This window comes from Salvelinus sp. IW2-2015, linkage group LG18, assembly GCF_002910315.2.
Source record: "Salvelinus sp. IW2-2015 linkage group LG18, ASM291031v2, whole genome shotgun sequence".
NCBI classification, from domain to species: domain Eukaryota; kingdom Metazoa; phylum Chordata; class Actinopteri; order Salmoniformes; family Salmonidae; genus Salvelinus; species Salvelinus sp. IW2-2015.
The window spans coordinates 57,784,230-57,799,581 of record NC_036858.1 but is presented as its reverse complement, the minus strand read 5'-3'; the positions used below and the strand labels follow the sequence as shown (position 1 = coordinate 57,799,581).

The following is a 15,352-nucleotide window of genomic DNA, read 5'->3' as shown; positions in this document are numbered from 1 at the left end:
AAGTTGGCCCTGGCAGGCAAGCCTCCAAGAATCTGCCAGCCACGTTTGTGGTGGGTCCCTCGTCAACAAGGWGTGGGTGATGTCTGCAGCCCACTGCTTCTCCAGGTGAGTTAGCGTGAGATACAGGGAACATGAAGGTTCTAGCACAAAGGAATATTTATTTAAAAAAAATACAAAAATTACAAAAATTGTAATGCAGCGGAAATAAGTTGTTCAAAATGTAATTATCCATTCATTCTGTGTTAATCTTTTATTTTGTCACTTTGATGTGTCTTTTTTTTTTATTCCAACAAAGCGCAAGCCCAAATGGTTGGAGCATTATCCTTGGTCGACAGAACCAGCAGGGCAGTAACCCCAACGAAGTGTCCACAACTGTGGATGAGATCATTTTACATCCAGCTTACGATGGAAGCACACATGACAACGACATCGCTCTGTTCAAACTCTCCTCACCAGTTAACTTCACTGATTACATCTTTCCCGTCTGTCTGGCAGCAAGTGACAGTGTTTTCCACCAGGGCACTGAGAGCTGGGTGACTGGCTGGGGCAATGCCAATGAAGGAGGTGAGGACACGTTAATTATCCATTGTAGGAGATGTTGATGAGATGATGTRTTATGTGAAACAGTATCCCCAGTGGCCACAAGTGCACACTGATTTTTGTTATTATTACGATTGAAATGGACAATTTAAAGATCTCCCATTACTAGTCTTTTGTTTCCTTCAGATCACCTACCCCCACCCCAGACTCTGCAAGAAGTGGAGGTTCCAGTTGTGGGGAACACACAGTGTGACTGCCTGAATGGGGTCGGCTCAATCACAGACAACATGCTCTGTGCTGGTGTTCTGGAAGGGGGCAAGGACTCATGTCAGGTAAAGTCCATGCTAACCTATCTTCTTGTTCTCCTTGGCCTAGTTTTTCTAAAGTTATCTGATTGAATGTAGGGAATCAGATAGGATTAAATGCATGGAAATAGTATTCATAGGGCCTCCCGAGTGGCGCAGCGGTCTAAGGCACTGCATCAGTATTACAGCGGCACTACAGCCAGGGGTTCGACTCCTAGCCGTGACCGGGAGTCCCATAGGGCGGCTCACAGTTGGCCCAGTGTCGTCCGGGTTAGGGGAGGATTTGGCCGGAGGGGCTTTACTTGTCTCATCGCGTTTTAGCGACTCCTTGTGGCGGGCCGGGCACCTGCAGGCTGACTTCGTTCGGCAGTTGAACGTGTTTCCTCTGACACATTGGTGCAGCTGGTTTCCGGGTTAAGCGAGCAGGTGTTAAGAAGTGCGGCTTAGCGGGTCATGTTTCGGAGAACGCATGACTCGACCTTCGCCTCTCCCGAGCCCATTGGGGGAGTTGCAGCGATAAGACAAGATCATAATCACGAAATTAGGGAGAAAAAGGGGGTTCAAATAAAATATATATATATATATATATAATTAATAGAACGGGCGTCCCCATTCAAGTCAAAGATACACCCATCCTATTTATTCTGTTTCTATGCATGATATCTGATCAGATAACTTTTGTAGAACTGGGCCCTGTTCCAATCCATTTCCTATAGCATGCCATCCTTGAATTACTTTGAGAGACTTACCTTGCTCTATCTTCTCAGGGTGACTCAGGAGGTCCAATGGTGGTTGAACAGAACTCCGTCTGGGTCCAGTCTGGTGTTGTTAGTTGGGGTTATGGCTGCGCTCGGCCTAATCTCCCTGGGGTCTACACTAGAGTGTCCAGTTACCAGTCCTGGATCAACTCCCAGATCAGCACCGACCAGCCAGGCTTTGTGGAGTTTACTTCCAGTGGGGTAGATGCTGACAGAAGTTACATCTGTCCTACTGTCGACCCCACTGACACAGATTACATTTTTGATAATGGGCAGGGTTTGTTCGGCTCCCTTTATATGCTGAGCGCCTTGTTCATTCTGTTTCTTACCATTTTAAATAATTGATTCCTACAATCAAGGGCGGGGTTTTATTGGCAGCCTGAGTCCATGTACTATTCGTTCGGGAGATTTTTCTTTCATAGTAAAGGCTGATGTGCCCTGGGAAAACAAAAGTGGGGAAGGAGGTAGCCTAATGCCTAAGGTTTTATCCAGTGTATGTGCAATTACGTCTGAGTTACCCCAGATCTGCTCCCCTTTTCCCTGGGCACATCTTCCTGAGTGAGTGTTTTCAATGGGCCTTACTATTGTATTGATTTATTTGTGAAGATGGATAACTTGAAATATATATTTACCTATTCATTTAAGGGGCAATAAGAGATTCAAACAAACGCACACCCTGCTTTGGTAAACAGCTGAGGGATAGGGCTGGAGAAATGTAACTCAAATTCATAGACAGAGCTTTAGGTGCAAGGAGTGACTGATGGCTTTAACAATGTTTTGTAAGGTTTACGATGTTGATTTACAATGATTTTGTTTACAGACAATAGAGTAAAACATGCTTATATTTTTGATGAAGTAAAACAGTTGCACTAAGCTCATGAGGAATTTTAAGTTGTATTGTTCTAGAATTAATGGCTATATATCTTTAAAGACGCACTCCAGTATCCTTTTCATTTTTCACGTGAATTACTTAACAAAAGTCACATCTCAGTAGGTGGTCCAGGTATCCTCATGATATAGCAAAAGGGGGAGTCAGATGACGTCCAGTAAACCCATCAGACCAACTTATTTAATGGCCAACTCTAGAAGTTTGCAGTTGTGTCTAAAAAAAAAAAAAAAAAAAATAGCTGGAGAGTGTCTTTTAATTTAAGTCTAAAAATGGTTGTACCATTCCCAGATTGCCCTTTTAATATTTAACAAATTACATATCCTTTTGCTTTGAAAGCTGTATAACAATGCAAAATCAAAGATCTTTATGGCCTAGTGGTTAGTGGCGCAGCCCCCAGAGCACACGTTGTGTCGGCGTGGGGTACTGCCTACATGACACACTGTCGTCTCTTGTCTTTCCTGTCTCCTCTTTCTATCTTTCCTATCAATAAAGTATGGGTAACACTATATTTTAATCAGGTTCACATATTAACCAACCCTGAAGAAGGCACTATGTTACCGAAATGTTAGTTATGAGGTTTACCCATTAAATTGTTGGGTGCATACATAGTGTGACTTTATTTGTTATTATACAAAGCTCACATAATAACCACTACTAAGTAGTTTCTAAGTTTGTATGTACTGTACAAGTCAACTTTGGACATACCTACTCATTCCATGTTTTTTTTTTTTTTTACTATTTTCTACATTGTAGAATAATAGTGAAGACATCAAAACTATGAAATAACACATATGGAATCATGTAGTAACCAAACAAGTGTTAAACAAGTCTAAATATATTTAAGATTCTTCAAAGTAGCCATCCTTTGCCTTGACAGCTTTGCACACTCTTGGCATTCTCTCAACCAGCTTCACAAAAGGACACCAATAATAATAAGAGAATTGCTTGGAGCAAGAAACACAAGCAATTGACATTAGACCAGTGGAAATCTGTCCTTTGGTCTGAGTCCAAATTTGAGATTTTTGGTTCCAACCGCTGTGTCTGTGAGATGCAGAGTAGGTGAACGGATTATCTCCGCATGTGTGGTTCCCACCGTGAAGCATGGAGGAGGAGGTGTGATGGTGTGGCGTTGCTTTGCTGGTGACACTGTCAGTGATTTTATTTAAAATTCAAGGCTACCACATCATTCTGTAGCGATACTCCATCCCATCTGGTTTTTGCTTAGTGGGACGATCATTTGTTTTTCAACAGGACAAGACCCAACACACCTCCAGGCTGTGTAAGGGCTATTTGACCAAAAAGGAGAGTAATGGAGTGCTGCATCAGATTACCTGGCCTCCACAATCACCTGACCTCAACCCAATTGAGATTGTTTGGGATGAGTTGGACCGCAGAGTGAAGGAAAAGCAGCCAACAAGTGCTCAGTATATGTGGGATCTCCTTCAAGACTGTTTGAAAAGCATTCCAGGTGAAGCTGGTTGAGAGAATGCCAAAAGTGTGCAAAGCTATCATCAATGCAAAGGGTGGCTACTTTGAAGAATCTAAAATATATTTTGTTTGACACTTTTTTGCTCACTACATGATTCCATATGTGTAATTTCATAGTTTTGATGTCTTCACTATTTTTCTACAATGTAGAAGGTAATCAAAATAAAGAAAACGAAGAAAAATGCTAAATTCCTGTAGGAGGCGATCCTGGTTCTGTTTTTTGGCTTACAGAGAAAAAAATAAAATGATTAAAGATTTGCTATGCGTAAAGGCGGGGTGCCATAAGCCACAAACCTCTGACGGGGTCTTATTTTTTAGCAAAAGAAATGTGTTGTCCATAGGCCACATATTGCATTGTGTGTTTTTTCTGTTGTCGTTTTTTTCCTTAGTTTTGGGAATGTTTGTATCTATGGGAAACAGTGATGTCATAAAGCATACTCCTAAGGGGAAACTGTAGAATAACTGCATTGCCCATAATGCTTGTTGACTGAACATTCCAAATTACCATGGCAATTATGCATCACAGTAGTAATGAGAACAGGACATTTCCTGAAGTAAATGTGTGTGCTTGCTAGTTTTGAAGTATTTATGGTTGTGAAATAGTAGTAGCAGTTGTAGTCACGGCAGTGGTAATGGTAGTAGTAGTATTGGTAATAATAGGGTTTTCATAGGCTATGGATTAGTCATAGTGACATACTGTATTTTGAGGTGCTTTGTAGGTGTGGAGTTATTATAGTGGGATAGTATCGTAGGCTACAGTGAGTGCTATAGCATCATAAACGATATAATGTGTTTTTTAGCTCTCAAATATTTTAGTTTGAACATTCTGAAAGGGCTGTGGCAGTGATTTCTGTTTGGAATGTTAGAGCCTGCACTCCACCATTGAAATGAATGGGGATACAACAAGCTTTATAGTTTATGAAATATGAATGGTAGCAAAAAGCTATGTTGAAGCAACCTAAGTTGAGTCAGTCTGCACATTTCAACGTTGGAAAAAAGTGGAAACACTTCAAGAGCAGTGGCGAATCAAAATGTTGCCTTTGAAGTCTCTGGAACTTTTATCCATATTTAAACAGTTACATTTCAAAAAGTACCAACAGCATCAACATTCTTTTGACGAGCAATCTACGTTGAGTTGGTTTGGTGTTTGTAGCTTTAACGATTCAAAAGCAGTGGCGAATCCAAACACTTCCCATTCAAGCATATGGAGCTTTTATGCACATTTAAAACCGTTACAGTTCAAAAAGTGAAAATGGTATCACAAAGCTTTATACAAGCAGCAGTTGGTAGCTTTTATGGTTTTGGCACTACTGTTGGCAGTGGAAGGCAACTTATAATAAGTATGAATCATTTCTAAAGTCGGGCTTGGCTTTCAGCAAGCATACCTAATAAATACTTTGAGAAAATATAATAAAACCAGAATGTCTTTAGGAAAGGAGCCATTTCCTCACATTGTATTTGTCTCAGTTTTGAGCAGGTGAAAGGTCACATCCAGAACTACTTACAGAGCCTAGAGAAGAACATCTTGGAGAGGGAGGATCACACTGAGCTCTACCTGCTCTTTGTCAACTGCTTCCAGGTTACACAGACTTCTACACTATTACTTTACACATTAATGACATTTATATTGAAGTCATTTAGGAGATGGTCTTATCGAGAGCGACTTACAGTTAGTGCATTCATCTTAAATGCCCAGTGCAGTCAAAAATCAGTTTTATCTGTGATTTGTGTCATATTCTACAACAGCTGATTAAACTAACACTGTAAAGTGTGAGGGTTAGTTCAAGAAAAGCAAGAGTGTTATTTGATTGTTTTATTTTTTTGGGGGGGGGGGGGGTTTGATTGATCGGTTGACTGATTGACTGTTTCTTGTGTGTCAGGATTCCTTGCAGTGTTCCGGAAGTTTAGTGATGGAGGAGGGGAGAGAGCAGCAGAGGAAACTGCAGGAGGACACACTGTTCCTGGGTAGGCTAGCCAGGAAGCAGACCCCTGGAAGACTGGAGGACCCAGCTGAGTTCCTGCTGAGCATGGCTCGTCTGAGGCTCTGCCTGGGCACCGCTGCCCGCCTTCTACAGAAGGCTGTGGCCCAGGGTGAGTTATATAGCAGACTGGGGATTTATTGTCACTTAAATTGTAGATTGAGCCTTTAATCATCATTAACATAGCCTAGACTGTAGTACCATTTGTTCAACTGGAAGCATTGTGAATATTCTATGAGGTCACTTCATTGTATTTTGTCTCTTTTTTTTTTAAAGTATACATATTTTTATAGATTTTTTGCATGCATGTTGTTATGCACCCTCTCTTACATAGTTGAAATTCTGTTATTAAATATGAAGTACATTTCCAGATACTGCTGGTGGGGCAGGTGATGATGTGGAGGCTCAGTACCTGTCTCAGGTGAAGGCAGTGTGTGAGTACGGAGGTAACGACTGGTTCAGAGTGTTCCTGCTGAGAGCGGTCAATAGACAGGCAGGGATAGACTGTGTCCTGGCCCTGATGCACAGATCCTCATCCTGGAGATGGGCCTTCCCTCCAGAGTTCCTCCGACTCCAGGTACTACCAGACTGGATATTATATTATTTCTAGTTACTTACAGTGGAATTATTTGCTATTCCATCTAGTTGAGGAAGCCAATTATGATCTCCTCTTGCATTAACCATGGTGACAGACATCAGCGAGCAAACAACATAACAATAATGAGGTACCTGCAAGATGCGAGGTCGATGATGATCATCCTATCAAATTAAATTAATAATAAATACTTGTTGGCCAAATGCTGTACACACTTTATAGGCCCTTTACACATCCTACTTTCACATGTTGTGTTTCTCAGAGGCTGTTTCCAGCAGAGGTGGACCGGTTCCTGTGCTGTGGTCCGTCGTACCAGGCCCTGAGGGACGGGGTGACTCAGGCCCTGCTAGACGCTCATACTGACCCCCTCCGGACAACGCTGCAGGTCAGCGTCCTTACCACACATCCCTGGAACATAGAGATGTAGTTAATCACAGTGTTCTAAAAATAGTGTTCTAACGGTGTTACCCTCTTTAGATTGTACGTCTTTTTGATAAAAGCGTCTGCTAAACGACTAAAAGGTTCTTTGTAATGTCAAAGCTGTGACATTGGAGAAAGACACAAACATGCTAAGGGGGACAGTCAATAAGATTGGAACCAAAGTTAATGAACTTAAAAAGGAGAACATCGTTCTGAGAGAAGCCTTACTTGACATACAGACTAGATCCATTAGAGAGAATCTTTTTAATTAATCTTTTTTTACATTTTAATGTTACGTTTACAAACATATATTTTTATAAATAGAATTGAAACTTGTGTCTCATTATGGTAAGTGGTGAAATAAGCCAGTTATAATTGTAATGGCTTAGCAGATAATAAGAAAAGATTATCAGTATTTACCTGGCTAAAAGAGAAGGAATATAATATCTATTGTTTACAGGAAACTCAGTCAACAATTTTAGATGAAGTTTTGTGGAAAAAGGACTGGGGGGGCGAAATATATTTCTCCCATGGGCAAAGAAATTCAAAAGGGGTGATGATATTAATTAAGAGTCATTTTGATCCAAATGTGCAAATTGTCCAAACAGATCATCAAGGTAGATGGATTATTTTAAATATGTTATTGGACAATAAACAGATATGGCTTATTAACCTATACGGTCCAAATAATGACGCTTCTTTGAAAATATATATATGAATTTATCAACTCTACAAGCAACACTAGACTCTTATTATTTTGATGGGGGATTTTAATACGGTTTTAAATACCTCTATTGACCATAAAGGAAATCACACTACAAACTATCACCCTCAGGCACTTAAGGAAATCATGAATGTCATGGATATATTGGAATTAGTGGATATATGAATACCCTGACCTAGTGAGATATACATGGCGGAGGCTTAATCAAGCAAGTCGTCTTGATTACTTATGTCATTCTCTCTGGCACCAAAAGTTTAAAAAGTGTTGATAGGGGACAGAATGTGGTCGGATCATCACATAATTGGCATATATATTTTTCTTACAGAATTTCCACGTGGGTGAGGATATTGAAAATTTAATCAAAGCCTACTGGATGATAACTTGTTTATAACTACAACAGAATAATTTATAACTTACTTTTTCCGACATAACATAGGTACAGCAGATCCCCTTATTGTATGAGACACTTTTAAATGTTCCTTTAGAGGCAATTTAGATCAAAAGAGTCCATATTAACAAAGGAAATTGAAGGACTAACAGAACAGTTAGATAGCAATAAAAAACTGTACCATAGAGGCACAGAATAAGTTAGAGGAAAAACTAAAAGAAATGGAGTAACTTATTCACGAAAGTTCCAGTGTAATATACACTGCTCAAAAAAAATAAGGGAACACTAAAATAACACATCCTAGATCTGAATGAATGAAATATTCTTATTAAATACTTTTCTTTACATAGTTGAATGTGCTGACAACAAAATCACACAAAAATTATCAATGTAAATCAAATTTATCAACCCATGGAGGTCTGGATTTGGAGTCACATTCAAAATTAAAGTGGAAAACCACACTACAGGCTGATCCAACTTTGATCTAATGTCCTTAAAACAAGTAAAAATGAGGCTCAGTAGTGTGTGTGGCCTCCACGTGCCTGTATGACCTCCCTACAACGCCTGGGCATGCTCCTGATGAGGTGGCGGATGGTCTCCTGAGGGATCTCCCTCCCAGACCTGGACTAAAAGCATCCGCCAACTCCTGGACAGTCTGTGGTGCAACGTGGCGTTGGTGGATGGAGCGAGACATGATGTCCCGATGTGCTCAATTGGATTCAGGTCTGGGGAACGGGCGGGCAAGTCCATAGAATCAATGCCTTCCTCTTGCAGGAACTGCTGACACACCCAGCCACATGAGGTCTAGCATTGTCTTGCATTGGAGGAACCCAGGGCACAAGCACAGGCTCACAAGGGGTCTGAGGATCTCACTCGGTACCTAATAGCAGTCAGGCTACCTCTGGCGAGCACATGGAGGGCTGTGCGGCCCCAAAGAAATGCCACCCCACACCAGACTGACCCACCGCCAAACCGGTCATGCTGGAGGATGTTGCAGGCAGCAGAATGTTCTCCAGCGTCTCCAGACTCTGTCACGTCTGTCACATGTGCTCAGTGTGAACCTGCTTTCATCTGTGAAGAGCACAGGGCGCCAGTGGCGAATTTGCCAATCTTGGTGTTCTCGGGCAAATGCCAAACGTCCTGCACGGTGTTGGGCTGTAAGCACAACCCCCACCTGTGGACGTCGGCCCTCATACCACCCTCATGGAGTCTGTTTCTGACCGTTTGAGCAGACACATGCACATTTGTGGCCTGCTGGAGGTCATTTTTCAGGGCTCTGGCAGTGCTCCACCTGCTCCTCCTTGCACAAAGGCAGAGGTAGCGGTCCTGCTGCTGGGTTGTGCCCTCCTACGCCTCCCACGTCTCCTGATGTACTGGCCTGTCTCCTGGTAGCGCCTCCATGCTCTGGACACTACGCTGACAAGACACAGCAAACCTTCTTGCCACAGCTCGCATTGATGTGCCATCCTGGATGAGCTGCACTACCTGAGCCACTTGTGTGGGTTTCCTGGATGAGCTGCACTACCTGAGCCACTTGTGTGGGTTATAGACTCCGTCTCATGCTACCACTAGAGTGAAAGCACCGCCAGCATTCAAAAGTGACCAAAACATCAGCCAGGAAGCATAGGAACTGAGAAGTGGTCTGTGGTCACCACCTGCAGAACGCACTCTTTATTGGGGGTGTCTTGCTAATTGCCTATAATTTCCACCTTTTGTGTATTCCATTTGCACAACAGCATGTGAAATTTATTGTCAATCAGTGTTGCTTCCTAAGTGGACAGTTTGATTTCACAGAAGTGTGATTGACTTGGAGTTACATTGTGTTGTTTAAGTGTTCCCTTTATTTTTTGAGCAGTGTATTTTAAAAATTAAGCGAACTGGATGGAATATGGGGGAAAATACACCAAATTATTTTTCAATCTTCAACATAGAAATGCTACCAATTGTTTTTTATCGGAACTTGTCACAAATGATGGAGTCACGCATGATTCACCAAATTATATTTTTAATTAGGAAGTAAAGTACTTTAAGAATATGTTTTCATTTCATCCCCACTAACCGGAGCTAATTGTATGGAATTTTTTCCTATTAATAATGTCAAATTAACATCTGTACAGAAAGACTCATATGAAGGCCAAATTACAGAGGAGGAACTTCTTGATGCAATTGAAGCCTTTAAGGCTGGGAAAACTCCAGGGCAGGATGGCATACCAGTGGAAGTATACCAACCTTTTTTTTATATACTCAGAGGACCATTATTAGCATGTTTTAACCACCTATATAAATGATAGATTATCAGACACGCAACAAGGTCTGATTTCATTATTATTGAAACAGGATCCAAGTGGTATATATAAAGATCCAGTCCATTTAAAAAATTGGAGGTCTCTTACACTTCAGTGTTGTGACGCAAAAATTCTAGCTAAATGCGTGGTGCATAAAATTAAAAAGGTATTGTCAGATATTATTAATCCTAATCAGACAGGTTTTTTACATGGACAATGCGTTAGAGATAATATAAGACAAGTACTGGAAACAATAGAATACTATGAAATATCGGGGATACCAGGCTTGGTTTTCATAGCTGATTTTGAAAAAGCTTTTGATAAAGTACAACTGGAGTTTATATATAAATGCCTAGAATATTTCAATTTTGGAGAATCTCTTATAAAATGGGTTAAAGTTATGTATAGTAACCCTAGGTGTAAAATAGTAAATAATGGCTATATCTCAGAAAGTCTTAAACTATCAAGAGGAGTAAAACAAGGTTGTCCACTATTGGCATATCTATTTATTATTGCAATCGAAATGTTAGCTGTTAAAATTAGATCCAACAATAATATTAAGGGATTAGAAATCCGTGGCTTAAAAACAAAGGTGTCATTGTACGCTGATGATTCATGTTTTCTTTTAAAACCACAATTAGAATCCCTCCACAGCCTCATAGATGATCTAGATACTTTTGCTAACCTCTCTGGATTAAATCCATATTATGATATGATATTGCGTATTGGATCACAAAATTTTGTAACTTTTACATTACCATGTAGTTTACCAATAAAATGGTCTGACGGGGATGTGGACATACTCAGTATACAAATCCCGAAAGAAAGAAATGATCTCACTCCAATACATGTTTATAGAAAGTTAGCAACAATAGATAAGATCTTGCTACCATGGAAAGGAAAATACCTGGCTATTTGTGGAAAAATCACCCTGATTAACTCTTTAGTCATATCACAGTTTCCATATTTGCTTATGGTTTTGCCTACACCAAGTGACCTGTTTTTTAAAATTATATGAACAAAAAATATTCAGGGCAAAATTAAAAGGGCCTATTTAAATAAAGAATATGAATCGGAGGGCAGAAATGATTAAATATGAAAGCATTAGACCTCTCACTAAAGGCATCAGTCATACAAAGTTATGTTTAAATCCAAAATGGTTCTCTAGTGAATTGGTAGGAATGTCTCACTCCATGTTCAAGTATGGCCTTTTTCCCTTTATTCAGATTACAACTGCTCACTTTCGGTTGTTTGAAAACGAAATCATCTCCAAAATATCGTCTTTTTTAAACAAGCCTTAGAAAGTTGGTTGCAATTTCCGTTTAATCCACCTGAAAAGATAGAACAAATAATACAATAATAATAAATAATAATAATAATTATAAATCTGATTCACCAAATTATATTTTGAATTAGGAAGTAAAATACTTTAAGAATATGTTTTCATTTCATCCCCACTAACCGGAGCTATTTGTATGGAATTTTTTCCTATTAATAATGTCAAATTAACATCTGTACAGAAAGACTCATATGAAGGCCAAATTACAGAGGGGCTTCTTGATGCAATTGAAACCTTTAAGGTGTTAATATTGTGGTTAAACTCAAATACACTTATTGATAATAAAAAAAAATTACAATTAAAAAAAATAAAAAAACGTATTTTTTTGAGAAAATTTAAATAAAATTATTTATTAAAAAAAATTATTTTATTTTTGTAAATGACATCATAAATATGACTCGTTGAGTTATGTCACACATGCAGCTAACACAGACATATGGAAATGTCTTCTCTACCCAAAATTACAACCAACTAATTGCAGCATGACCACAAAAATGGAAGAGGCAAGTAGAAGGGGGAAAAAGTAAGTAACTTGTCTGTCGGCCCTGCATTAAAGACCATAAATGGTTAAAGAAAAGTGTACATTAATTGTTTATGGTTCATTGAACAAGAATGGGAAACAGTGTTTAAACCCTTTACAATGAAGATCTGTGAAGTTATTTGGATTTTTATGAAATATCTCTGAAAGACAGGGCTTATAAATGTATGTATGTATGTATGTATGTATGTATGTATGTATGTATGTATGTATGTATGTATGTATGTATGTATGTATGTATGTATGTATGTAGTATATATGTGTGTATGCATATGTATATGTATGGGTATGTACATTATGTATGTATGTATATGGATATACAGTTGAAGTTGGAAGTTTATGTACACCTTAGCCAAATATATTTAAACTCAGTTTTTTACAATTCCTGACATTTAATCTGAGTAAAGATTCTCTGTCTTAGGTCAGTTAGTATCACCACTTTATTTTCAGAATATGAAATGTCAGAATAATAGTAGAGAATAATTTACTTCAGCTTTGGTATTATTGCCTTTAAATTGTTTAACTTAGGTCAAACGTTTCGACTAGCTTTCCACAAGCTTCCCACAATAAGTTGGGTGAATTTTGGCCCATTCCTCCTGACAGAGCTGGTGTAACTGTGTCAGGTTTGTAGGCCTCCTTGCTCGCACACGCTTTTTCAGTTCTGCCCACAAATGTTCTATAGGCTTGAGGTCAGGGCTTTGTGATGGCCACTCCAATACCTTGACTTTGTTGTCCTTAAGCCATTTTGCCACAATTTTGGAAGTATACTTGGGGTCATTGCCAGGCCAGGAAAGGCCATTGGCCGCATTAACCTGAGGAAATGTTTTGTTGAAGTTTTAAGATTATCACGGACTTAATCAGTGGTGACCGTGTTACCTAGCCTCAGTGCAGTGGCAGCTGGGAGAGGGTGTCTCTTTTTCCATGGACCTTTACAGTATCCAGATTTTTGGAGTTAGAGCTACAGGATGCAAATTTCTGCTTGTAAAAGCTGGCCTTTGCTTTCCTGACTGACTGCGTGTATTGGTTCCTGACTTCCTGAAAGTTGCATATCGCGGGGGCTCTTCGATACTGATTGAGCAGTTCGCCACAGGATGTTTTTGTGCTGGTCGAGAAGCTAGGCAGTCAGGTCTAGGATGAACCAAGGGCATATTCTGTTCTTGGTTCTGGCTTTTGAACGGAGCATGCTTGTCTAATATGGTGAGGAAGTGACTTTTAAAGAATGACCAGGCATCCTCAACTGACGGGATGAGGTCAATATCCTTCCAGGGTACCCGGGCCAGGTCGATTAAAAGCCTGCTCGCAGAAGTGTTTTTAGTGGAGCGTTTTGACAGTGAGGGGGTGGTCGTTTGACCGGGAACCCGTGGCGATACAGGCAATGAGGCAGTGATCGCTGAGATCTTGATTGAAGACACGAGAGGTGTATTTGGAGGGCAGGTTGGTCAGGATAATGTCTATTAGGGTGCCCATGTTTACGGATTAGGGTTGTACTTGGTGGGTTTTGATGATTTGTGTGAGTTTGAGGGCACAAAGCTTGGATTGTAGGACTGCGGGGTGTTAAGCATATCCCAGTTTAGGTCACCTAACAGAACAAACCTGAAGCTAGATGGGAGCGATCAATTCAAGATGGTGTCCAGGGCACAGCTGGGAGCTGAGGGGGGTCGGTAGCAGGCGGCAACAGTGAGAGACTTATTTTGGAGAGATTAATTTTAAAATTAGAAGTTGAACTGTTTGGGCAAGACCTGAAAGTATGACGAATTTGCAGGCTATCTCTGCGTAGATTGTAGTAATCCGTGATAGACTGTAGACCTGCCACTACTCTTGTGTCTGATCGGTGAATTGCGACTCTATTTTGTCTCTGTACTGGGACTTAGCCTGTTTGACATGCTTTTGCGGAGAGAATAGCTACACTGTTTGTAATTCGGTCATGTTTCCGTCACCTTGCCCTGGTTAAAAGCAGTGGTTTGGCTTTCAGTTTCACGCGAATGCTGCCGTCAATCCACGGTTTCTGGTTTGGGAATGTTTTAATCGTTGCTGTGGTACGACATCGTCATATCACTTCCTAATAAACTCGTCTCCGAATCAGCATATTCTTCAATGTTGTTGTTGCGCAATGCGGAACATATTCCAATCCGCGTGATCGAAGCAGTCTTGAAGCGTGGAAGTCAGATTGGTCGGACAGCGTTGAACAGACCTGAGCGCGGGAGCTTGTTGTTTTAGTTTCTGTTTGTAGGCTGGAATCAACAAAATGGAGTCGTGGTCAGCTTTTCGAAAGGAGGCGGGGAGGGCCTTATATGCGTCGCGGAAGTTAGTATAACAATGATCCAGGGTTTTACCAGCCTGTGTAGAACAATCGTATGCTGATAGAATTTAGGGAGTTTTGTTTTTAGATTAGCCTTGTTAAAATCCCCAGCTACGATGAATGCAGCCTCAGGGTGTGTGTTTCCAGTTACAAAGAGTCAGATAAAGTTCGTTCAGGGCCATCGATGTGTCTGCTTGGGGGGGAATATATACGGCTGTGATATATGATCGAAGAGAATTCCCTTGGGATAATGCGTCGACATTTGATTGTGAGGAGTTTAGATCAGGTGAACAAGAATGACTTGAGTTCCTGTTGTGTTTGTTATGATGAACACACGTCTCGTTAATCATAAGGCATACCCCCCGCCCTTTCTTACCAGAAAGATGTTGTTTCTGTCGGCGCGATGCGTGAAGAAACCAGCTGGCTGCACCGACTCCGTTAGCGTCTCTTGAGTTAGCCATGTTTCCGTGAAGCAGAGCACGTTGCAATCCTGATGTCTCTCTGGAATGTACCCGTGCTCGGATTTCATCACACCTTATTGTCAAGAGACTGGACATTGGCGAGTAGTATGCTAGGGAGTGGAGCGCGATGTGCCCGTCTCCGAGCCTGACCAGGAGACCGCTACGTTTGCCCTTTTACGGCGTCGCGTAGGGTCGCCGGCTGGATCAGATCCATTGTATTGGGTGGAAGGCAAAACACTGGATCCGTTTCGGGAAAGTCATTCCTGGTAGGAACGATGGTGAGTTGACGTTAATCGTACATTTCAGTAGTTCCTCCCGACTGTAGTGTAATGAAACCTAAGATC

General features: G+C 40.7%; 1 protein-coding gene across 1 annotated transcript in view; it reads left to right on the top strand.

The window, feature by feature from the left end:
* rnf213b (ring finger protein 213b) overlaps positions 1-15,352 on the top strand; it is an 84,160-nt gene that overhangs the window by 53,794 nt on the left and 15,014 nt on the right. Inside the window, exons 42-45 of the mRNA XM_024008203.2 lie at positions 5,448-5,559; positions 5,861-6,071; positions 6,331-6,536; positions 6,817-6,939. Coding sequence (XP_023863971.1) covers positions 5,448-5,559; positions 5,861-6,071; positions 6,331-6,536; positions 6,817-6,939 — 652 coding nt within the window. The remainder of the gene's footprint in view (positions 1-5,447; positions 5,560-5,860; positions 6,072-6,330; positions 6,537-6,816; positions 6,940-15,352) is intronic.